General features: G+C 44.7%; 2 protein-coding genes and 1 long non-coding RNA gene across 7 annotated transcripts in view; 1 reads left to right on the top strand and 2 right to left on the bottom strand.

Moving 5' to 3' along the window:
- The window catches only part of nudt13 (nudix (nucleoside diphosphate linked moiety X)-type motif 13), a 50,989-nt gene extending 47,933 nt beyond the window's left edge, over positions 1 to 3,056 (top strand). For all 3 annotated transcript variants that reach the window (XM_079532378.1, XM_079532380.1, XM_079532379.1), the window contains exons 8-9: positions 432 to 586; positions 2,638 to 3,056. In XM_079532378.1, coding sequence (XP_079388504.1) covers positions 432 to 586; positions 2,638 to 2,844 — 362 coding nt within the window. In that variant the 3' untranslated portion in view covers positions 2,845 to 3,056. The remainder of the gene's footprint in view (positions 1 to 431; positions 587 to 2,637) is intronic.
- On the bottom strand, positions 2,635 to 3,135 carry LOC306919624. The gene is made up of 3 exons (XR_013789583.1): positions 3,068 to 3,135; positions 2,816 to 2,950; positions 2,635 to 2,753 (listed from the first exon to the last, which is right to left on the bottom strand). It is a non-coding gene; the product is annotated as an uncharacterized lncRNA (long non-coding RNA).
- A 683-nt stretch (positions 3,136 to 3,818) lies between these two features.
- Positions 3,819 to 22,800, bottom strand: LOC306919627 (dnaJ homolog subfamily C member 9-like). Of its 3 annotated transcripts, none has more exons than XM_079532382.1 (6): positions 22,573 to 22,800; positions 22,220 to 22,348; positions 19,308 to 19,544; positions 11,468 to 11,551; positions 10,961 to 11,041; positions 3,819 to 5,639 (listed from the first exon to the last, which is right to left on the bottom strand). In XM_079532382.1, the coding sequence occupies exons 1-6, from the start codon at positions 22,744 to 22,746 to the stop codon at positions 5,373 to 5,375; spliced, it is 972 nt and encodes a 323-aa protein (XP_079388508.1). In that variant the 5' UTR covers positions 22,747 to 22,800; the 3' UTR covers positions 3,819 to 5,372. The 3 variants fall into 3 exon arrangements, with proteins under 3 accessions (XP_079388508.1, XP_079388509.1, XP_079388510.1); XM_079532383.1 differs by having other exon boundaries at positions 19,374 to 19,544; XM_079532384.1 differs by lacking the exon at positions 22,220 to 22,348.
- Positions 22,801 to 26,351: the final 3,551 nt, after the last annotated feature.

Below are 26,351 nucleotides of genomic sequence, written 5' to 3'. Positions count from 1 at the left end.
TGAAATGAAAAATACGTTTTTCACACTTTTAGACCATATCCGTGGTCATCATATGGTCATACCTAACAATGGATGCCAAATAAATTGGAAAATTCTCATTTTTGTGTGTTTTTAAATCAAACGTCCATAAAAATATATTTTTTATTACTTCCTGAAAACGAAAACGTGCTGCGTGATGACGTGTCGAGGCTCACAGCGATAAAAGCCAATAAAAATGAAGCTCACCCGTTTAATTCCCCATATCTCCGCATCCGTCCAGCACAGGCTGCACAGCTGCTACTGATTACAGATATCTTCCGTTTTTATTCCCATTCAAGATAACATCCAGAGAGTGTATTACTCGGTTAATGTTGACTCCTCCTCCTCTAGGTGAGATGGTGGAGGAGGCGGTCCTTAGGGAGGTGCTAATGTGTTGACTCCTCCTACTCTAGGGGAGACGGTGGAGGAGGCGGTCCTTAGAGAGGTGTCAGAGGAAGTGGGTGTGGAGGTGAACAGCGTGCGCTACTCGGGGTCTCAACACTGGCCCCTCCCCCGCTCCTCCTTCATGGTGGCGTGTCACGCTGATGTGAACCCCGCGCACACGCAGGTTGGTGCGCACGCACGCACGCACGCGCGCGCGCGCGCGCGCACGCACGCACGCACGCACGCACGCACGCACGCACGCACACGCACCTTAGAGTATATATTAATAGAGACGGCACCGGATCTCTCCTCCCATCTTCTTCTTCTTCTTCTTTCGTGTATCAGACGGCCGACTGAGTGACACTGAGTCTGATGATACACGCCCTCGTCTCGGGTCCTAAGACACTGAGTCTGATGATACACGCCCTCGTCTCGGGTCCTAAGACACTGAGTCTGATGATACACGCCCTCGTCTCAGGTCCTAAGACACTGAGTCTGATGATACACGCCCTCGTCTCAGGTCCTAAGACACTGAGTCTGATGATACACGCCCTCGTCTCAGGTCCTAAGACACTGAGTCTGATGATACACGCCCTCGTCTCAGGTCCTCAGTCTGATGATACACGCCCTCGTCTCAGGTCCTCAGTCTGATGATACACGCCCTCGTCTCTGAGTCTGATGATACACGCCCTCGTCTCGGGTCCTAAGACACTGAGTCTGATGATACACGCCCTCGTCTCAGGTCCTAAGTCTGATGATACACGCCCTCGTCTCGGGTCCTAAGACACTGAGTCTGATGATACACGCCCTCGTCTCAGGTCCTAAGACACCGAGTCTGATGATACACGCCCTCGTCTCAGGTCCTAAGACACTGAGTCTGATGATACACGCCCTCGTCTCAGGTCCTAAGACACTGAGTCTGATGATACACGCCCTCGTCTCAGGTCCTCAGTCTGATGATACACGCCCTCGTCTCAGGTCCTCAGTCTGATGATACACGCCCTCGTCTCTGAGTCTGATGATACACGCCCTCGTCTCGGGTCCTAAGACACTGAGTCTGATGATACACGCCCTCGTCTCAGGTCCTAAGACACTGAGTCTGATGATACACGCCCTCGTCTCGGGTCCTAAGACACTGAGTCTGATGATACACGCCCTCGTCTCAGGTCCTAAGACACTGAGTCTGATGATACACGCCCTCGTCTCAGGTCCTAAGACACTGAGTCTGATGATACACGCCCTCGTCTCAGGTCCTAAGACACTGAGTCTGATGATACACGCCCTCGTCTCAGGTCCTAAGACACTGAGTCTGATGATACACGCCCTCGTCTCAGGTCCTAAGACACTGAGTCTGATGATACACGCCCTCGTCTCAGGTCCTAAGACACTGAGTCTGATGATACACGCCCTCGTCTTGGGTCCTAAGACACTGAGTCTGATGATACACGCCCTCGTCTCGGGTCCTAAGACACTGAGTCTGATGATACACGCCCTCGTCTCGGGTCCTAAGACACTGAGTCTGATGATACACGCCCTCGTCTCAGGTCCTAAGACACTGAGTCTGATGATACACGCCCTCGTCTCAGGTCCTCAGTCTGATGATACACGCCCTCGTCTCAGGTCCTCAGTCTGATGATACACGCCCTCGTCTCGGGTCCTAAGACACTGAGTCTGATGATACACGCCCTCGTCTCGGGTCCTAAGACACTGAGTCTGATGATACACGCCCTCGTCTCGGGTCCTAAGACACTGAGTCTGATGATACACGCCCTCGTCTCGGGTCCTAAGACACTGAGTCTGATGATACACGCCCTCGTCTCAGGTCCTAAGACACTGAGTCTGATGATACACGCCCTCGTCTCAGGTCCTAAGACACTGAGTCTGATGATACACGCCCTCGTCTCAGGTCCTCAGTCTGATGATACACGCCCTCGTCTCAGGTCCTCAGTCTGATGATACACGCCCTCGTCTCAGGTCCTAAGACACTGAGTCTGATGATACACGCCCTCGTCTCAGGTCCTCAGTCTGATGATACACGCCCTCGTCTCAGGTCCTCAGTCTGATGATACACGCCCTCGTCTCTGAGTCTGATGATACACGCCCTCGTCTCGGGTCCTAAGTCAAAAAGGCCAGCTTCTGAGGGGGGGCTGTAGGGGGGGGGGGGCAGTCTGTTGTCAGTCAGTCTGTTGTCAGTTAGATATTGATCATAATATAATCGTTATCGTTTGTTTACAGTTGGATATTGATCGTACAGAATTGGAGGATGCCGATTGGTTCACGCTGGATGAGGTCACGGCGGCTCTCAGGGTCAAGGCTCCGCCCCCGAGGAGCGCTCCGGGACAGCCAATCCCCTTCTGGGTCCCGCCCCCTTACGCCATAGCCAACCGGCTCATCGCAGAGTGGGCGGGGCAACGTTCTGGGTCCCGCCCCCTTACGCCGTAGCCAACCGGCTACGTGGGCGGGTCAACGGCAACGAGTCCGTTGATTGGCCGTGTTCGCACGGCCGTGGACAAATCCGATTGGTTCCTTCAAATGTGATCTTTAAGACCTGACTAACAGTTAAATCTGATGTTTAAGACCTACTGTACTGTCAACCCTGTTGTTAAATCTGATCTGTAAGACCTACTGTACTGTCAACCCTGTTGTTAGATCTGATCTGTAAGACCTACTGTGAACTCTAATTAAATCTGATCTTTAAGACCTACTGTCAACTCTGTTAAATCTGATCTTTAAGACCTACTGTACTAGTGTCAACTCTGTTAAATCTGATCTTTAAGACCTACTGTACTAGTGTCAACTCTGTTAAATCTGATCTTTAAGACCTACTGTACTAGTGTCAACTCTGTTAAATCTGATCTTTAAGACCTACTGTACTAGTGTCAACTCTGTTAAATCTGATCTTTAAGACCTACTGTACTAGTGTCAACTCTGTTAAATCTGATCTTTAAGACCTACTGTACTAGTGTCAACTCTGTTAAATCTGATCTTTAAGACCTACTGTACTAGTGTCAACTCTGTTAAATCTGATCTTTAAGACCTACTGTACTAGTGTCAACTCTGTTAAATCTGATCTTTAAGACCTACTGTCAACTCTGTTGTTAAATCTGCTGTTTAAAGGGATAGTTCACAATTTTTGAACTTAAGCTGTATGAAATACTATAATATAGTGGTTGCAACTGTATTAATTGATTGCCTGAGTCCCGTGGTGGGAGTTCTGCTCTGGTTCTGATTGGCCGAGTTCCGTGGTGGGAGTTCTGCTCTGGTTCTGATTGCCTGAGTCCCGTGGTGGCCAGATGTAATTTCCTAGGGTCTAGTAGGACTATAGTAAATAATAAAAAAATCGCCATATTTTGTAAAAATAATAATAATACATATTTAGCCCCATGTGCTCGAAAGAAAACGAAAGAAAGCAAATGAACACCATCTTTTACATTCTCTAATGACCTAAAACATGAACCTTGGTTGAAAAAAACTAAAGTTGTCCTTTAATGTCTGACTGTAGCTCTGTGCCGTTTACATTTATGACTAATTCAAGTAATCAATCAATCAATCAATCAATGATTACCAAAGTGACCCAATTTTTTTTTTAATTCACATCAGAATGAATTGTTGAACAACAGAACATGGACGCACATCTTAAAGGGCCAGTCCACCCCTTAACATCTTAAAGGGCCAGTCCACCCCTTAACATCTTAAAGGGCCAGTCCACCCCTTAACATCTTAAAGGGCCAGTCCACCCCTTAACATCTTAAAGGGCCAGTTCACCCCTTAACATCTTAAAGGGCCAGTCCACCCCTTAACATCTTAAAGGAGCAGTCCACCCCTTAACATCTTAAAGGGCCAGTTCACCCCTTAACATCTTAAAAGGGAAAGTCCACCCCTTAACATCTTAAAGGGCCAGTCCACCCCTTAACATCTTAAAGGGACCAGTTCACCACTTAACATCTTAAACGGACAGTTCACCCCTTAACATCTTAAAGGGCCACTCCACCCCTTAACATTTTACCAGTTCCTTTGTGGCGTACATTATTATTTTTTAACCTGGATTATATTCTAAGCACACCGTTTACGTGACCTCACATCCTGTGTAGAAGACGGACGGAGGAGGCGTCGACCTTCATACCGTGACCTCACATCCTGTGTAGAAGACGGACGGAGGAGGCGTCGACCTTCATACCGTGACCTCACATCCTGTGTAGAAGACGGGCGGAGGAGGCGCAAATCAGCCCCGCAGACCCCCATTAGAAAAGATATGCCAGGGACCCCCATGAGAGAAGATTTGTACGGCTCTAGCAGTGATTCTCAACCCGTTTAATTTCAAGGACCCCCAGTTTGACATGCATTAGTCTACAGACCCCCATTTAATGGCATTTCTATCTCTGAGACCCCCAATTTATATTGTAAAATCAATGTTAATTTAACTCTGAGAGTGTACAAATGGAACTCTCAGAGTTACAGACCAATAAGGGTCCTTGGTTCCAAACTTAGCTGGGGACCCCCTGGAACTCCCTCAAGGACCCCTGGGGGTCAACACTGGGACCCCACTCTGTAGCTAGCTAGCGCTCACTGGCAGGGCCAACAGAACTCTCCAGGTTTTCATCATCATGTCATTTAAAGCAGTGCTTCTCAAAGTGGGGTCTCCGGGGACCCCCAGGGGTCCCTGAGGGGCTTCCTCACCACCGGGGGGGGGTTCTGTTTTATGGTACCACTGTTTTATGACATAGGGCTGAAGTTCTGCTTGTACAAATAAAACAACCATAGAACTTGGACAGAATTCTTTTTTTAATTTGGGGACCCCCCCCAAAAATAATTTGGCGACCCCACCGAGGGGTCGCAACCCACGGGTTGAGAACCCCCTGGTCTACACGATGGTCACGTATTTCATCAGGTCACCAGTTCCACTGTAACACCTCCATGCTGGGGGGGAGTGGCCAAGATTCTGCTCTAGAGAGCCATCTGGCTACGAGTCTTTACTTCTTGCTTCTGCTGCCCCCTGTCTTCTTGGAGGAGGAAGAGGCAGCGCTGGTGATCTTCTTGGAGGAGGAGGAGGAAGAGGAGGCGGTGGTGATCTTCTTGGAGGAGGAGGAGGAAGAGGAGGCGCTGGTCTTCTTCTTGGAGGAGGAGGAGGAAGAGGAGGCGGTCTTCTTCTTGGAGGCAGAAGGTTTCTTCTGGCAGTATTTCTGTTCCAGAGAGCTGATCAGAGAGCTGAAGCCTGCTTCCCTGGACGCACTGTTCTTCTGTAGGGAGGACGCGCACGCACGCACGCACGCACGCACGCACACACACACACACACACACACACACACACACACACACACACACACACACACACACACACACACACACACACACACACACACACACACACACACACACACACACACACACACACACACACACACACACACACACACACACACACACACGTATTACTACCAGAAAGACACCCTGAGGGCGAGAAGCGACCGAGGTGGCGTGCACGCATCCTCCTGGGTGGAATGTCAGAACAGGTCAGCTCCATATATGGAGATCTAAGGGTGGCAGCGAGCGGGGTACAGGGTTTGATGAGGGCCCGGGTAGGGCCGGGCCTTCATTTTCGGGCCTGTTAAGAATAATTTTGGGGGCGGGACCGTCTAGAGTTTTGTGAGAACATCAACATTTCAAAGACAGTGATTTTATTTGTGCCATTTTTAACCGTACACCTAAAGACGAGAAATAGCCGATCTACAAGCTCACATCGATTGATTGATTGAAGTATTTATTAACAGTTTGCAGAATGGGTTAATTTCACATGAAATCACAACTCAATACAGAGACTGTTACTGAGGACGACTCACTGATACAGCATTACACTGGTTTACTACACGGTCCACCATGTTCAATTCATCACAACTCAATACAGAGACTGTTACTGAGGACGACTCACTGATACAGCATTACACTGGTTTACTACACGGTCCACCATGTTCAATTCATCACAACTCAATACAGAGACTGTTACTGAGGACGACTCACTGATACAGTATTACACTGGTTTACTACACGGTCCACCATGTTCAATTCATCACAACTCAATACAGAGACTGTTACTGAGGACGACTCACTGATACAGCATTACACTGGTTTACTACACGGTCCACCATGTTCAATTCATCACAACTCAATACAGAGACTGTTACTGAGGACGACTCACTGATACAGCATTGCACTGGTTTACTACACGGTCCACCATGTTCAATTCATCACAACTCAATACAGAGACTGTTACTGAGGACGACACACTGATACAGCATTACACTGGTTTACTACACGGTCCACCATGTTCAATTCATCACAACTCAATACAGAGACTGTTACTGAGGACGACACACTGATACAGCATTACACTGGTTTACTACACGGTCCACCATGTTCAATTCATCACAACTCAATACAGAGACTGTTACTGAGGACGACTCACTGATACAGCATTACACTGGTTTACTACACGGTCCACCATGTTCAATTCATCACAACTCAATACAGAGACTGTTACTGAGGACGACTCACTGATACAGCATTACACTGGTTTACTACACGGTCCACCATGTTCAATTCATCACAACTCAATACAGAGACTGTTACTGAGGACGACTCACTGATACAGTATTACACTGGTTTACTACACGGTCCACCATGTTCAATTCATCACAACTCAATACAGAGACTGTTACTGAGGACGACTCACTGATACAGTATTACACTGGTTTACTACACAGTCCACCATGTTCAATTCATCACAACTCAATACAGAGACTGTTACTGAGGACGACTCACTGATACAGCATTGCACTGGTTTACTACACGGTCCACCATGTTCAATTCATCACAACTCAATACAGAGACTGTTACTGAGGACGACACACTGATACAGCATTACACTGGTTTACTACACGGTCCACCATGTTCAATTCATCACAACTCAATACAGAGACTGTTACTGAGGACGACTCACTGATACAGCATTACACTGGTTTACTACACGGTCCAGCATGTTCAATTCATCACAACTCAATACAGAGACTGTTACTGAGGACGACTCACTGATACAGCATTACACTGGTTTACTACACGGTCCAGCATGTTCAATTCATCACAACTCAATACAGAGACTGTTACTGAGGACGACTCACTGATACAGCATTACACTGGTTTACTACACGGTCCACCATGTTCAATTCATCACAACTCAATACAGAGACTGTTACTGAGGACGACTCACTGATACAGCATTACACTGGTTTACTACACGGTCCACCATGTTCAATTCATCACAACTCAATACAGAGACTGTTACTGAGGACGACTCACTGATACAGCATTACACTGGTTTACTACACGGTCCACCATGTTCAATTCATCACAACTCAATACAGAGACTGTTACTGAGGACGACTCACTGATACAGCATTGCACTGGTTTACTACACGGTCCACCATGTTCAATTCATCACAACTCAATACAGAGACTGTTACTGAGGACGACCCACTGATACAGCATTACACTGGTTTACTACACGGTCCACCATGTTCAATTCATCACAACTCAATACAGAGACTGTTACTGAGGACGACTCACTGATACAGCATTACACTGGTTTACTACACGGTCCAGCATGTTCAATTCATCACAACTCAATACAGAGACTGTTACTGAGGACGACTCACTGATACAGCATTACACTGGTTTACTACACGGTCCACCATGTTCAATTCATCACAACTCAATACAGAGACTGTTACTGAGGACGACTCACTGATACAGCATTACACTGGTTTACTACACGGTCCAGCATGTTCAATTCATCACAACTCAATACAGAGACTGTTACTGAGGACGACTCACTGATACAGCATTACACTGGTTTACTACACGGTCCAGCATGTTCAATTCATCACAACTCAATACAGAGACTGTTACTGAGGACGACACACTGATACAGCATTACACTGGTTTACTACACGGTCCACCATGTTCAATTCATCACAACTCAATACAGAGACTGTTACTGAGGACGACACACTGATACAGCATTACACTGGTTTACTACACGGTCCAGCATGTTCAATTCATCACAACTCAATACAGAGACTGTTACTGAGGACGACCCACTGATACAGCATTACACTGGTTTACTACACGGTCCACCATGTTCAATTCATCACAACTCAATACAGAGACTGTTACTGAGGACGACTCACTGATACAGCATTACACTGGTTTACTACACGGTCCACCATGTTCAATTCATCACAACTCAATACAGAGACTGTTACTGAGGACGACTCACTGATACAGCATTACACTGGTTTACTACACGGTCCACCATGTTCAATTCATCACAACTCAATACAGAGACTGTTACTGAGGACGACACACTGATACAGCATTACACTGGTTTACTACACGGTCCACCATGTTCAATTCATCACAACTCAATACAGAGACTGTTACTGAGGACGACCCACTGATACAGCATTACACTGGTTTACTACACGGTCCACCATGTTCAATTCATCACAACTCAATACAGAGACTGTTACTGAGGACGACTCACTGATACAGCATTACACTGGTTTACTACACGGTCCACCATGTTCAATTCATCACAACTCAATACAGAGACTGTTACTGAGGACGACCCACTGATACAGCGTTACACTGGTTTACTACACGGTCCACCATGTTCAATTCATCACAACTCAATACAGAGACTGTTACTGAGGACGACTCACTGATACAGCATTACACTGGTTTACTACACGGTCCACCATGTTCAATTCATCACAACTCAATACAGAGACTGTTACTGAGGACGACTCACTGATACAGCATTACACTGGTTTACTACACGGTCCACCATGTTCAATTCATCACAACTCAATACAGAGACTGTTACTGAGGACGACTCACTGATACAGCATTACACTGGTTTACTACACGGTCCACCATGTTCAATTCATCACAACTCAATACAGAGACTGTTACTGAGGACGACTCACTGATACAGCATTACACTGGTTTACTACACGGTCCACCATGTTCAATTCATCACAACTCAATACAGAGACTGTTACTGAGGACGACACACTGATACAGCATTACACTGGTTTACTACACGGTCCACCATGTTCAATTCATCACAACTCAATACAGAGACTGTTACTGAGGACGACTCACTGATACAGCATTACACTGGTTTACTACACGGTCCACCATGTTCAATTCATCACAACTCAATACAGAGACTGTTACTGAGGACGACTCACTGATACACCATTACACTGGTTTACTACACGGTCCACCATGTTCAATTCATCACAACTCAATACAGAGACTGTTACTGAGGACGACTCACTGATACAGCATTACACTGGTTTACTACACGGTCCACCATGTTCAATTCATCACAACTCAATACAGAGACTGTTACTGAGGACGACTCACTGATACAGCATTACACTGGTTTACTACACGGTCCACCATGTTCAATTCATCACAACTCAATACAGAGACTGTTACTGAGGACGACTCACTGATACAGCATTACGTTAGGGATAATATCTGGCTAGGTATCCCGACAATGACCACCTAGCCAGATATTAACTAACATAAATTAATACATTGACCCAAAACACAACAAAAAAAGTATTCCATAAGTCCGTGCTGGCTGCGTCTGCAGCTGCAGGGCTGCAGCACTGTCGGAAAACAAGGAAGTGAGTTGATCAAATACAATAAATTTCCGGGTCCTGCTTCGTCTATTTCTCGCTCAAATGTTTTCAAATTTTTTTGTTTAGCTGTAAATTAAATTGTGTGTCACTAGTGTGTGTGTGTTTACATGGCTGTCATGTTGGAAACAGCAGTAAATCAAGCGGGGCGCAGCCGCACAGCTGGTGCTCAGAGGGTTTGATTAGGCAGCGGTCTGTTATACAGCGGAGCGGTCATTATCGACACATAATTCACCGCTGAATTAAGCGATTGACCAATCAGAATCAAGCATTCAACCAAGCGATGTAATAAACTGGTTTACTACACGGTCCACCATGTTCAATTCATCACAACATTTAGAGACGTACAAATAGACACTTCTATACAGAAAACAAACAGGGATTCATGTAAGGAGGTAAAAAGGGAAAAGAAACATATACAGTGAGGGGGAAAAGGGGGGGGGGCGGTGGGGGGGGGGATTCAGGTTTTACGGGGGCCAGTTTCGAATTGCAGCCGTCCGTAGGGGCCCTTTGAGAGCGGTTTTGAAGGAGTCAAGGGATTCACATGTCTTAATGACTGTTGGTAGGGCGTTCCACATTTTGGTGGCATAGGAGCGAAAATAATTTAGTCCCTTGTTTGTGCCGAATCTGGGTTGAACACAACCACAAAGCATAAAAGGAAAGTTGTGCTCACGTGCGTGCGTGCGTGCGTGCGTGCGTGCGTGCGTGCGTGCGTGCGTGCGTGCGTGCGTGTGTGTGTGTGTGTGTGTGTGTGTGCGTGCGTGCGTGCGTGTGTGTGTGCGTGCGTGTACCTTGATAAGTGCTGTCAGACTGTTCTCTTCAAGTCCCAACTCCTTTTTCATCTGTTCACACTCCTCTTCCTCCTTCTGAGCCTGCACACACACACACACACACACACACACACACACACACACACACACACACACACACACACACACACACACACACACACACACACACACACACACACACACACACACACACACAGTAAAGTGCATGCACACCAGCAGCATAGCCTCTCTATATTTCTATTAGCGGTTTGATGACATTTGATGTGATTTTGACAACTTGTCAATCACAAATCTCTGTCTAGTCTACTTATACAGACATGGGTTGTTGTTGAATGCTGGTGCTTTATTGGTACACATGCAGTGAACAGAGACAGCCCACACAATACATTACAACATCACACTCTATTTGCTGCTATATACCCAGTGTGTGTGTGTGTGTGTGTGTGTGTGTGTGTGTGTGTGTGTGTGTGTGTGTGTGTGTGTGTGTGTGTGTTTTAAAGACGTTACCTTGCGTTTCCTGGAGGCCTTCTTCTTGCTGCTCTCGTGTGTGAACGCCTTCAGAGCAGGAATCTGTCCTTCATCGATGGCTGCCTGGAGACGAGACAGTACAGTATGTATTAATCTGTCCTTCATGGAGACAGTACAGTACAGTACAGTATGTATTAATCTGTCCTTCATGGAGACAGGACAGTACAGTACAGTATGTATTAATCTGTCCTTCATGGAGACAGGACAGTACAGTATGTATTAATCTGTCCTTCATGGAGACAGGACAGTACAGTATGTATTAATCTGTCCTTCATGGAGACAGGACAGTACAGTACAGTATGTATTAATCTGTCCTTCATGGAGACAGGACAGTACAGTATGTATTAATCTGTCCTTCATGGAGACAGTACAGTACAGTATGTATTAATCTGTCCTTCATGGAGACAGGACAGTACAGTACAGTATGTATTAATCTGTCCTTCATGGAGACAGTACAGTACAGTATGTATTAATCTGTCCTTCATGGAGACAGGACAGTACAGTATGTATTAATCTGTCCTTCATGGAGACAGTACAGTACAGTATGTATTAATCTGTCCTTCATGGAGACAGGACAGTACAGTATGTATTAATCTGTCCTTCATGGAGACAGTACAGTACTGTATGTATTAATCTGTCCTTCATGGAGACAGGACAGTACAGTATGTATTAATCTGTCCTTCATGGAGACAGTACAGTACAGTATGTATTAATCTGTCCTTCATGGAGACAGGACAGTACAGTATGTATTAATCTGTCCTTCATGGAGACAGTACAGTACTGTATGTATTAATCTGTCCTTCATGGAGACAGGACAGTACAGTATGTATTAATCTGTCCTTCATGGAGACAGGACAGTACAGTATGTATTAATCTGTCCTTCATGGAGACAGTACAGTACAGTACAGTATGTATTAATCTGTCCTTCATGGAGACAGTACAGGACAGTATGTATTAATCTGTCCTTCATGGAGACAGGACAGTACAGTACAGTATGTATTAATCTGTCCTTCATGGAGACAGTACAGTACAGTATGTATTAATCTGTCCTTCATGGAGACAGGACAGTACAGTACAGTATGTATTAATCTGTCCTTCATGGAGACAGTACAGTACAGTATGTATTAATCTGTCCTTCATGGAGACAGGACAGTACAGTATGTATTAATCTGTCCTTCATGGACAGTGCAGTACTGTATGTATTAATCTGTCCTTCATGGAGACAGGACAGTACAGTACAGTACAGTACAGTACAGTACAGTACAGTATGTATTAATCTGTCCTTCAAGGAGACAGTACAGTACAGTACAGTATGTATTAATCTGTCCTTCATGGAGACAGGACAGTACTGTATGTATTAATCTGTCCTTCATGGAGACAGGACAGTACAGTATGTATTAATCTGTCCTTCATGGAGACAGGACAGTACAGTATGTATTAATCTGTCCTTCATGGAGACAGGACAGTACAGTATGTATTAATCTGTCCTTCATGGAGACAGTACAGTACAGTATGTATTAATCTGTCCTTCATGGAGACAGGACAGTACAGTATGTATTAATCTGTCCTTCATGGAGACAGGACAGTACAGTATGTATTAATCTGTCCTTCATGGAGACAGGACAGTACAGTATGTATTAATCTGTCCTTCATGGAGACAGTACAGTATGTATTAATCTGTCCTTCATGGAGACAGTACAGTACAGTATGTATTAATCTGTCCTTCATGGAGACAGTACAGTACAGTATGTATTAATCTGGCCTTCATGGAGACAGGACAGTACAGTATGTATTAATCTGTCCTTCATGGAGACAGTACAGTACAGTACGTATTAATCTGTCCTTCATGGAGACAGGACAGTACAGTATGTATTAATCTGTCCTTCATGGAGACAGTACAGTACAGTATGTATTAATCTGTCCTTCATGGAGACAGTACAGTACAGTACAGTACGTATTAATCTGTCCTTCATGGAGACAGTACAGTACAGTATGTATTAATCTGTCCTTCATGGAGACAGGACAGTACAGTATGTATTAATCTGTCCTTCATGGAGACAGGACAGGACAGTATGTATTAATCTGTCCTTCATGGAGACAGGACAGTACAGTATGTATTAATCTGTCCTTCATGGAGACAGGACAGGACAGTATGTATTAATCTGTCCTTCATGGAGACAGGACAGTACAGTATGTATTAATCTGTCCTTCATGGAGACAGTACAGGACAGTATGTATTAATCTGTCCTTCATGGAGACAGTACAGTACAGTATGTATTAATCTGTCCTTCATGGAGACAGTACAGTATGTATTAATCTGTCCTTCATGGAGACAGGACAGTACAGTATGTATTAATCTGTCCTTCATGGAGACAGTACAGTATGTATTAATCTGTCCTTCATGGAGACAGGACAGTACTGTATGTATTAATCTGTCCTTCATGGAGACAGTACAGTACAGTACAGTATGTATTAATCTGTCCTTCATGGAGACAGTACAGTACAGTATGTATTAATCTGTCCTTCATGGAGACAGTACAGGACAGTATGTATTAATCTGTCCTTCATGGAGACAGTACAGTATGTATTAATCTGTCCTTCATGGAGACAGGACAGTACAGTATGTATTAATCTGTCCTTCATGGAGACAGTACAGTATGTATTAATCTGTCCTTCATGGAGACAGGACAGTACAGTACAGTATGTATTAATCTGTCCTTCATGGAGACAGGACAGTACAGTACAGTATGTATTAATCTGTCCTTCATGGAGACAGGACAGTACAGTACAGTATGTATTAATCTGTCCTTCATGGAGACAGGACAGGACAGTACAGTATGTATTAATCTGTCCTTCATGGAGACAGGACAGTACAGTACAGTATGTATTAATCTGTCCTTCATGGAGACAGTACAGTACAGTATGTATTAATCTGTCCTTCATGGAGACAGTACAGTACAGTATGTATTAATCTGTCCTTCATGGAGACAGGACAGTATGTATTAATCTGTCCTTCATGGAGACAGTACAGTACAGTATGTATTAATCTGTCCTTCATGGAGACAGGACAGTATGTATTAATCTGTCCTTCATGGAGACAGGACAGTACAGTATGTATTAATCTGTCCTTCATGGAGACAGGACAGTACAGTATGTATTAATCTGTCCTTCATGGAGACAGGACAGTACAGTATGTATTAATCTGTCCTTCATGGAGACAGGACAGTATGTATTAATCTGTCCTTCATGGAGACAGGACAGTACAGTATGTATTAATCTGTCCTTCATGGAGACAGGACAGTATGTATTAATCTGTCCTTCATGGAGACAGGACAGTACAGTATGTATTAATCTGTCCTTCATGGAGACAGGACAGGACAGTACAGTATGTATTAATCTGTCCTTCATGGAGACAGGACAGTACAGTATGTATTAATCTGTCCTTCATGGAGACAGGACAGTACAGTATGTATTAATCTGTCCTTCATGGAGACAGGACAGTACAGTATGTATTAATCTGTCCTTCATGGAGACAGTACAGTACAGTACAGTATGTATTAATCTGTCCTTCATGGAGACAGTACAGTACAGTATGTATTAATCTGTCCTTCATGGAGACAGGACAGTACAGTATGTATTAATCTGTCCTTCATGGAGACAGTACAGTATGTATTAATCTGTCCTTCATGGAGACAGGACAGTACAGTATGTATTAATCTGTCCTTCATGGAGACAGTACAGTATGTATTAATCTGTCCTTCATGGAGACAGTACAGTACAGTACAGTATGTATTAATCTGTCCTTCATGGAGACAGGACAGTACAGTACAGTATGTATTAATCTGTCCTTCATGGAGACAGTACAGTACAGTATGTATTAATCTGTCCTTCATGGAGACAGTACAGTACAGTATGTATTAATCTGTCCTTCATGGAGACAGTACAGTACAGTATGTATTAATCTGTCCTTCATGGAGACAGTACAGTACAGTACAGTATGTATTAATCTGTCCTTCATGGAGACAGTACAGTACAGTATGTATTAATCTGTCCTTCATGGAGACAGGACAGTACAGTATGTATTAATCTGTCCTTCATGGAGACAGGACAGTACAGTATGTATTAATCTGTCCTTCATGGAGACAGTACAGTACAGTATGTATTAATCTGTCCTTCATGGAGACAGGACAGTACAGTATGTATTAATCTGTCCTTCATGGAGACAGTACAGTATGTATTAATCTGTCCTTTATGGAGACAGGACAGTACAGTACAGTATGTATTAATCTGTCCTTCATGGAGACAGGACAGTACAGTATGTATTAATCTGTCCTTCATGGAGACAGTACAGTACAGTACAGTATGTATTAATCTGTCCTTCATGGAGACAGTACAGTACAGTATGTATTAATCTGTCCTTCATGGAGACAGTACAGTACAGTATGTATTAATCTGTCCTTCATGGAGACAGTACAGTACAGTACAGTATGTATTAATCTGTCCTTCATGGAGACAGTACAGTACAGTATGTATTAATCTGTCCTTCATGGAGACAGGACAGTACAGTATGTATTAATCTGTCCTTCATGGAGACAGTACAGTATGTATTAATCTGTCCTTTATGGAGACAGGACAGTACAGTACAGTATGTATTAATCTGTCCTTCATGGAGACAGTACAGTACAGTATGTATTAATCTGTCCTTCATGGAGACAGTACAGTACAGTACAGTATGTATTAATCTGTCCTTCATGGAGACAGGACAGTACAGTATGTATTAATCTGTCCTTCATGGAGACAGTACAGTACAGTATGTATTAATCTGTCCTTCATGGAGACAGGACAGTACAGTATGTATTAATCTGTCCTTCATGGAGACAGTACAGTACAGTATGTATTAATCTGTCCTTCATGGAGACAGGACAGTACAGTATGTATTAATCTGTCCTTCATGGAGACAGTACAGTATGTATTAATCTGTCCTTTATGGAGACAGGACAGTACAGTACAGTATGTATTAATCTGTCCTTCATGGAGACAGGACAGTACAGTATGTATTAATCTGTCCTTCATGGAGACAGGACAGGACAGTATGTATTAATCTGTCCTTCATGGAGACAGGACAGTACAGTATGTATTAATCTGTCCTTCATGGAGACAGGACAGTACAGTACAGTATGTATTAATCTGTCCTTCATGGAGACAGTACAGTACAGTATGTATTAATCTGTCCTTCATGGAGACAGGACAGTACAGTATGTATTAATCTGTCCTTCATGGAGACAGGACAGTACAGTATGTATTAATCTGTCCTTCATGGAGACAGGACAGTACAGTATGTATTAATCTGTCCTTCATGGAGACAGGACAGTACAGTATGTATTAATCTGTCCTTCATGGAGACAGGACAGTACAGTATGTATTAATCTGTCCTTCATGGAGACAGTACAGGACAGTATGTATTAATCTGTCCTTCATGGAGACAGTACAGTACAGTACAGTATGTATTAATCTGTCCTTCATGGAGACAGGACAGTACAGTACAGTATGTATTAATCTGTCCTTCATGGACAGTACAGTACTGTATGTATTAATCTGTCCTTCATGGAGACAGTACAGTACAGTACAGTATGTATTAATCTGTCCTTCATGGAGACAGGACAGGACAGTACAGTATGTATTAATCTGTCCTTCATGGAGACAGTACAGTACAGTATGTATTAATCTGTCCTTCATGGACAGTACAGTACTGTATGTATTAATCTGTCCTTCATGGAGACAGGACAGTACAGTATGTATTAATCTGTCCTTCATGGAGACAGTACAGTACAGTACAGTATGTATTAATCTGTCCTTCATGGAGACAGGACAGTACAGTATGTATTAATCTGTCCTTCATGGAGACAGTACAGTACAGTACAGTATGTATTAATCTGTCCTTCATGGAGACAGGACAGTACAGTATGTATTAATCTGTCCTTCATGGAGACAGGACAGGACAGTACAGTATGTATTAATCTGTCCTTCATGGAGACAGTACAGTACTGTATGTATTAATCTGTCCTTCATGGAGACAGGACAGTACAGTATGTATTAATCTGTCCTTCATGGAGACAGTACAGTACTGTATGTATTAATCTGTCCTTCATGGAGACAGGACAGTACTGTATGTATTAATCTGTCCTTCATGGAGACAGGACAGTACAGTACAGTATGTATTAATCTGTCCTTCATGGAGACAGGACAGTACAGTATGTATTAATCTGTCCTTCATGGAGACAGGACAGTACAGTATGTATTAATCTGTCCTTCATGGAGACAGTACAGGACAGTATGTATTAATCTGTCCTTCATGGAGACAGTACAGGACAGTATGTATTAATCTGTCCTTCATGGAGACAGGACAGGACAGTATGTATTAATCTGTCCTTCATGGAGACAGGACAGTACAGTATGTATTAATCTGTCCTTCATGGAGACAGGACAGTACAGTATGTATTAATCTGTCCTTCATGGAGACAGGACAGTACAGTATGTATTAATCTGTCCTTCATGGAGACAGTACAGTACAGTACAGTACAGTACAGTACAGTACAGTACAGTACAGTACAGTACAGTACAGTGCAGTATGTATTAATCTGTCCTTCATGGAGACAGTACAGTACAGTACAGTATGTATTAATCTGTCCTTCATGGAGACAGGACAGTACAGTATGTATTAATCTGTCCTTCATGGAGACAGGACAGTACAGTATGTATTAATCTGTCCTTCATGGAGACAGGACAGTACAGTATGTATTAATCTGTCCTTCATGGAGACAGGACAGTACAGTATGTATTAATCTGTCCTTCATGGAGACAGTACAGTACAGTATGTATTAATCTGGCCTTCATGGAGACAGGACAGTACAGTACTGTATGTATTAATCTGTCCTTCATGGAGACAGGACAGTACTGTATGTATTAATCTGTCCTTCATGGAGACAGGACAGTACAGTACAGTATGTATTAATCTGTCCTTCATGGAGACAGTACAGTACTGTATGTATTAATCTGTCCTTCATGGAGACAGGACAGTACAGTATGTATTAATCTGTCCTTCATGGAGACAGGACAGTACAGTATGTATTAATCTGTCCTTCATGGAGACAGGACAGTACAGTATGTATTAATCTGTCCTTCATGGAGACAGTACAGTACAGTACAGTACAGTACAGTACAGTACAGTACAGTACAGTATGTATTAATCTGTCCTTCATGGAGACAGTACAGTACAGTACAGTATGTATTAATCTGTCCTTCATGGAGACAGGACAGTACAGTATGTATTAATCTGTCCTTCATGGAGACAGTACAGTACAGTATGTATTAATCTGTCCTTCATGGAGACAGTACAGTACAGTATGTATTAATCTGTCCTTCATGGAGACAGTACAGTACAGTATGTATTAATCTGTCCTTCATGGAGACAGGACAGTACAGTACAGTATGTATTAATCTGTCCTTCATGGAGACAGTACAGTACTGTATGTATTAATCTGTCCTTCATGGAGACAGGACAGTACAGTATGTATTAATCTGTCCTTCATGGAGACAGGACAGTGCATGTGTTAAATCTTTCTTTCCCAGGTCCGTATATATACGTACCTCGACGTGGACTCCGTCTATATAATGGTCGAGTCAAACCACAGCGTTTAACACTGGTCCGGTTCCCATAGCAATGCCCCACCGTTCCAGCTATGGGATGGGAAATATGATGCAAACCAGTTGAAAGGAGGATTTTCGTGGGCGTGGCTCCCAAACAGGGTGTGGTCCATACCTGCAGTATCCCAGTGATCCTATTGGCCTCATGGTGACTCCACCCACATAGGGCGTGGCTCCCTACCTGCAGTATCCCAGTGATCCTGGCCTCGTGGGCGTGGCTCCCAAACAGGGCGTGGTCCAGGATGAGGCTCAGGTCTCCCTGACAGTCTCTGTAGACCCTCAGCAGGTCCTTCCTCTCCTCCTCGGAACCCACGTAGGTCTGCTCGAAGTCCACTATGTCCTGAGTGCTGATCTATAGGAGACAGATCTATGTATGAGACACATCTATAGGAGACACATCTATGTATGAGACACATCTATAGGAGACACATCTATCTATAGGAGACACATCTATCTATAGGAGACACATCTATAGGAGACACATCTATAGGAGACACATCTATAGGAGACACATCTATAGGAGACACATCTATGTATGAGACACATCTATAGGAGACACATCTATAGGAGACACATCTATAGGAGACACATCTATAGGAGACACATCTATAGGAGACACATCTATAGGAGACACATCTGTAGGAGACACATCTATGTATGAGACACATCTATAGGAGACACATCTGTAGGAGACACATCTATGTATGAGACACATCTATAGGAGACACATCTATAGGAGACACATCTGTAGGAGACACATCTATGTATGAGACACATCTATAGGAGACACATCTATGTATGAGACACATCTATAGGAGACACATCTATCTATAGGAGACACATCTATCTATAGGAGACACATCTATAGGAGACACATCTATAGGAGACACATCTATAGGAGACACATCTATAGGAGACACATCTATGTATGAGACACATCTATAGGAGACACATCTATGTATGAGACACATCTATAGGAGACACATCTATAGGAGACACATCTATAGGAGACACATCTATAGGAGACACATCTGTAGGAGACACATCTGTAGGAGACACATCTATGTATGAGACACATCTATAGGAGACACATCTATAGGAGACACATCTGTAGGAGACACATCTATGTATGAGACACATCTATAGGAGACACATCTATAGGAGACACATCTGTAGGAGACACATCTATGTATGAGACACATCTATAGGAGACACATCTATAGGAGACACATCTATCTATAGGAGACACATCTATCTATAGGAGACACATCTGTAGGAGACACATCTATGTATGAGACACATCTATAGGAGACACATCTATAGGAGACACATCTATAGGAGACACATCTATAGGAGACACATCTATGTATGAGACACATCTATAGGAGACACATCTATAGGAGACACATCTATGTATGAGACACATCTATAGGAGACACATCTATAGGAGACACGTCTATGTATGAGACACATCTATGTATGAGACACATCTATAGGAGACACATCTATGTATGAGACACATCTATAGGAGACACATCTATAGGAGACACATCTATGTATGAGACACATCTATAGGAGACACATCTATAGGAGACACATCTGTAGGAGACACATCTATGTATGAGACACATCTATGTATGAGACACATCTATAGGAGACACATCTATGTATGAGACACATCTATAGGAGACACATCTATAGGAGACAGATCTATGTATGAGACACATCTATAGGAGACACATCTATAGGAGACAGATCTATGTATGAGACACATCTATAGGAGACACATCTATAGGAGACAGATCTATGTATGAGACACATCTATAGGAGACACATCTGTAGGAGACACATCTATAGGAGACACATCTATAGGAGACACATCTATAGGAGACACATCTATGTATGAGACACATCTATGTATGAGACACATCTGTAGGAGACACATCTATGTATGAGACACATCTATGTATGAGACACATCTATAGGAGACACATCTATGTATGAGACACATCTATAGGAGACACATCTATAGGAGACACATCTATAGGAGACACATCTATAGGAGACACATCTATGTATGAGACACATCTATAGGAGACACATCTATAGGAGACACATCTGTATGAGACACATCTCTAGGAGACACATCTATAGGATACACATCTATAGGAGACACGTCTATGTATGAGACACATCTATAGGAGACACATCTATCTATAGGAGACACATCTATAGGAGACACAACTATCTATAGGAGACACATCTATAGGAGACACATCTATCTATAGGATACACATCTATAGGAGACACATCTATAGGAGACACATCTATAGGATACACATCTATGTATGAGACACATCTATGTATGAGACACATCTATAGGAGACACATCTATAGGAGACACATCTATATGAGACACATCTATAGGAGACACATCTATAGGAGACACATCTATAGGAGACACATCTATGTATGAGACACATCTATAGGAGACACATCTATAGGAGACACATCAATAGGAGACACATCTATAGGAGACACATCTATCTATAGGAGACACATCGAGACACATCTATAGGAGACACATCTATAGGAGACACATCTATATGAGACACATCTATAGGAGACACATCTATAGGAGACACATCTATGTATGAGACACATCTATAGGAGACACAACTATAGGATACACGTCTACAGGAGACACATCTATAGGAGACACATCTATAGGAGACACATCTATAGGAGACACATCTATAGGAGACACAACTATAGGATACACGTCTACAGGAGACACATCTATAGGAGACACATCTATAGGAGACACATCTATAGGAGACACATCTATAGGAGACACAACTATAGGAGACAGATCCATCACAACTTTGTGATCTACCAGTAGATCACATGACATGAGAAACATGACGTTAATGATCCAATGGCAGTCCCTCATCCAAGCTGGGTCACATGTGTGTGCGTGTATGTGTGTGTGTGTGTGTGTGTGCATGTGTGCGTGTGCGTGCGTACTGGACTCCAGAATTTGCTCCAGTCTCGTTCCGAGTCGACGGATTCAGAGTCTTCTTCTATGGTTCCCTGTTCGTCGTAGATCGCCCTCTGCTGGGAGTCTGACAGTACTGCATACACCTTACCCAGGGTCTGCACACACACACACACACACACACACACACACACACACACACACACACACACACACACACACACACACACACACACACACACACACACACACACACACACACACACACACACACACAGTGAGGACAACACCACTTTATGATTCGCCAGGATTTTGGAGAAAGGCGATTCGCCAGGATTATGGCGATTCGTAGAGGGGTCATCGGGGGTGTGGGCGGGGGTACCTGGAACTTGGCGGTGGCTTCGGGGTCATCGGGGGCGCGGTCAGGGTGGACCCTCAGAGAGCTCTTGTAGTAGCCTCGTCTTAGCTCCGCCTCCGACGCCTTCCTGGCCACGCCCACCACCTCGTAGAGGCCGGACGTCCCGAACAGAGCCTGGCACTGGTCCAACAGACCCATGGTGACCTCTGGGTGACCCCTCTGTGACCTCTGTGTGACCCCTCTGTGACCTTTAACCTTTGTGATGACAGACAGGCGTTAGAACAGAGCCTGGTGACCTCTGTGTGACCTCTACGATGACTTTGTCTAATCAAAGGATCGGAGCGCCTGATTGGCTCACATCAATCTGTCTAATCAAAGGATCGGAAGCACCTGATTGGCTCACATCAATCTGTCTAATCAAAGGATCGGAAGCACCTGATTGGCTCACATCAATCTGTCTAATCAAAGGATCGGAAGCACCTGATTGGCTCACATCAATCTGTCTAATCAAAGGATCGGAAGCACCTGATTGGCTCACATCAATCTGTCTAATCAAAGGATCGGAAGCACCTGATTGGCTCACATCAATCTGTCTAATCAAAGGATCGGAGCGCCTGATTGGCTCACATCAATCTGTCTAATCAAAGGATCGGAGCGCCTGATTGGCTCACATCAATCTGTCTAATCAAAGGATCGGAGCGCCTGATTGGCTCACATCAATCTGTCTAATCAAAGGATCGGAAGCACCTGATTGGCTCACATCAATCTGTCTAATCAAAGGATCGGAGCGCCTGATTGGCTCACATCAATCTGTCTAATCAAAGGATCGGAGCGCCTGATTGGCTCACATCAATCTGTCTAATCAAAGGATCGGAAGCACCTGATTGGCTCACATCAATCTGTCTAATCAAAGGATCGGAGCGCCTGATTGGCTCACATCAATCTGTCTATGCCGTATCCAACGTGACACACAGTCATTTATCCCAAACTCTTTCACCTCAAGGACCCCCAAATGGACACTAATTATCCCGCGGACCCCCGTTAGAAGAGATATTCCAGGGACCCCCGTTAGAAGAGATATTCCAGGGACCCCCGTTAGAAGAGATATTCCAGGGACCCCCGCTAGAAGAGATATTCCAGGGACCCCCGTTAGAAGAGATATTCCAGGGACCCGTTAGAAGAGATATTCCAGGGACCCCCGTTAGAAGAGATATTCCAGGGACCCCCGTTAGAAGAGATATTCCAGGGACCCCCGTTAGAAGAGATATTCCAGGGACCCCCGTTAGAAGAGATATTCCAGGGACCCCCGTTAGAAGAGATATTCCAGGGACCCCCGTTAGAAGAGATATTCCAGGGACCCCCGTTAGAAGAGATATTCCAGGGACCCCCGTTAGAAGAGATATTCCAGGGACCCCCGTTAGAAGAGATATTCCAGGGACCCCCGTTAGAAGAGATATTCCAGGGACCCCCGTTAGAAGAGATATTCCAGGGACCCGTTAGAAGAGATATTCCAGGGACCCCCGTTAGAAGAGATATCCCAGGGACCCCCGTTAGAAGAGATATTCCAGGGACCCGTTAGAAGAGATATCCCAGGGACCCGTTAGAAGAGATATCCCAGGGACCCCCGTTAGAAGAGATATTCCAGGGACCCCCGTTAGAAGAGATATTCCAGGGACCCCCGTTAGAAGAGATATTCCAGGGACCCCCGTTAGAAGAGATATTCCAGGGACCCCCGTTAGAAGAGATATTCCAGGGACCCCCGTTAGAAGAGATATTCCAGGGACCCCCGTTAGAAGAGATATTCCAGGGACCCCCGTTAGAAGAGATATTCCAGGGACCCCGTTAGAAGAGATATTCCAGGGACCCCCGTTAGAAGAGATATTCCAGGGACCCGTTAGAAGAGATATCCCAGGGACCCCCGTTAGAAGAGATATTCCAGGGACCCCCGTTAGAAGAGATATTCCAGGGACCCCCGTTAGAAGAGATATCCCAGGGACCCCCGTTAGAAGAGATATCCCAGGGACCCCCGTTAGAAGAGATATCCCAGGGACCCCCGTTAGAAGAGATATCCCAGGGACCCCCGTTAGAAGAGATATCCCAGGGACCCCCGTTAGAAGAGATATCCCAGGGACCCCCGTTAGAAGAGATATTCCAGGGACCCCCGTTAGAAGAGATATCCCAGGGACCCCCGTTAGAAGAGATATCCCAGGGACCCCCGTTAGAAGAGATATCCCAGGGACCCCCGTTAGAAGAGATATCCCAGGGACCCCCGTTAGAAGAGATATTCCAGGGACCCCCGTTAGAAGAGATATTCCAGGGACCCCCGTTAGAAGAGATATTCCAGGGACCCCCGTTAGAAGAGATATTCCAGGGACCCCCGTTAGAAGAGATATCCCAGGGACCCCCGTTAGAAGAGATATCCCAGGGACCCCCGTTAGAAGAGATATTCCAGGGACCCCCGTTAGAAGAGATATCCCAGGGACCCCCGTTAGAAGAGATATTCCAGGGACCCCCGTTAGAAGAGATATCCCAGGGACCCCCGTTAGAAGAGATATCCCAGGGACCCCCGTTAGAAGAGATATCCCAGGGACCCCCGTTAGAAGAGATATCCCAGGGACCCCCGTTAGAAGAGATATCCCAGGGACCCCCGTTAGAAGAGATATCCCAGGGACCCCCGTTAGAAGAGATATTCCAGGGACCCCCGTTAGAAGAGATATCCCAGGGACCCCCGTTAGAAGAGATATCCCAGGGACCCCCGTTAGAAGAGATATCCCAGGGACCCCCGTTAGAAGAGATATCCCAGGGACCCCCGTTAGAAGAGATATTCCAGGGACCCCCGTTAGAAGAGATATTCCAGGGACCCCCGTTAGAAGAGATATTCCAGGGACCCCCGTTAGAAGAGATATTCCAGGGACCCCCGTTAGAAGAGATATCCCAGGGACCCCCGTTAGAAGAGATATTCCAGGGACCCCCGTTAGAAGAGATATTCCAGGGACCCCCGTTAGAAGAGATATTCCAGGGACCCCCGTTAGAAGAGATATTCCAGGGACCCCCGTTAGAAGAGATATTCCAGGGACCCCCGTTAGAAGAGATATCCCAGGGACCCCCGTTAGAAGAGATATTCCAGGGACCCCCGTTAGAAGAGATATTCCAGGGACCCCCGTTAGAAGAGATATCCCAGGGACCCCCGTTAGAAGAGATATTCCACGGACCCCCGTTAGAAGAGATATTCCAGGGACCCCCGTTAGAAGAGATATTCCAGGGACCCCCAGAGACCAGGGACCCCCAGAGACCAGGGACCCCCGTTAGAAGAGATATTCCAGGGACCCCCATGAGAGAAGGTCTTTACGGCTCTAGCAGTGATTCTCAACCCGTTTAATTTCAAGGACCTTCAGTTTGACATGCATTAGTCTACGGACCCCCATTTAATGGCATTTATATCTCTGGGACCCCCAATTTATATTGTAAAATCAATGTTAATTTAACTCTGAGTGTACAAATGGAACTAAATGGACCCGTTAGGGTCCATTTGGTTCCATTTGTACACTCTGTGAGTTACAGACCCATAAAGGGTCCTTTTGGTTCCATTTGTTCACTCTCAGAGTTACAGACCCATAAGGGTCCTTTTGGTTCCATTTGTACACTCTCAGAGTTACAGACCCATAAGGGTCCATTTGGTTCCATGTGTACACTCTCTGAGTTACAGACCCATAAGGGTCCTTTTGGTTCCATTTGTTCACTCTCAGAGTTACAGACCCATAAGGGTCCATTTGGTTCCATTTGTTCACTCTCAGAGTTACAGA

This window comes from Electrona antarctica, assembly GCF_951216825.1.
Source record: "Electrona antarctica genome assembly, contig: scaffold_296, whole genome shotgun sequence".
Classification (NCBI taxonomy): Eukaryota; Metazoa; Chordata; class Actinopteri; order Myctophiformes; family Myctophidae; genus Electrona; species Electrona antarctica.
The sequence above is the reverse complement of the archived record's forward strand: the minus strand, read 5'-3'. Positions and strand labels throughout refer to the sequence as shown.

Coding starts and splice junctions, on each gene's coding strand:
- LOC306919627 (XM_079532382.1), bottom strand. CDS start 22,746: ATGGGTCTGTTGGACCAGTGCCAGGCTCTGTTCGGGACGTCCGGCCTC. Junction 19,545..22,219: donor GGAGCAAATTCTGGAGTCCA/GTACGCACGCAC, acceptor TGTCTCCTATAG/ATCAGCACTCAGGACATAGT. Junction 5,640..10,960: donor GTCTGACAGCACTTATCAAG/GTACACGCACGC, acceptor TCCTCCCTACAG/AAGAACAGTGCGTCCAGGGA.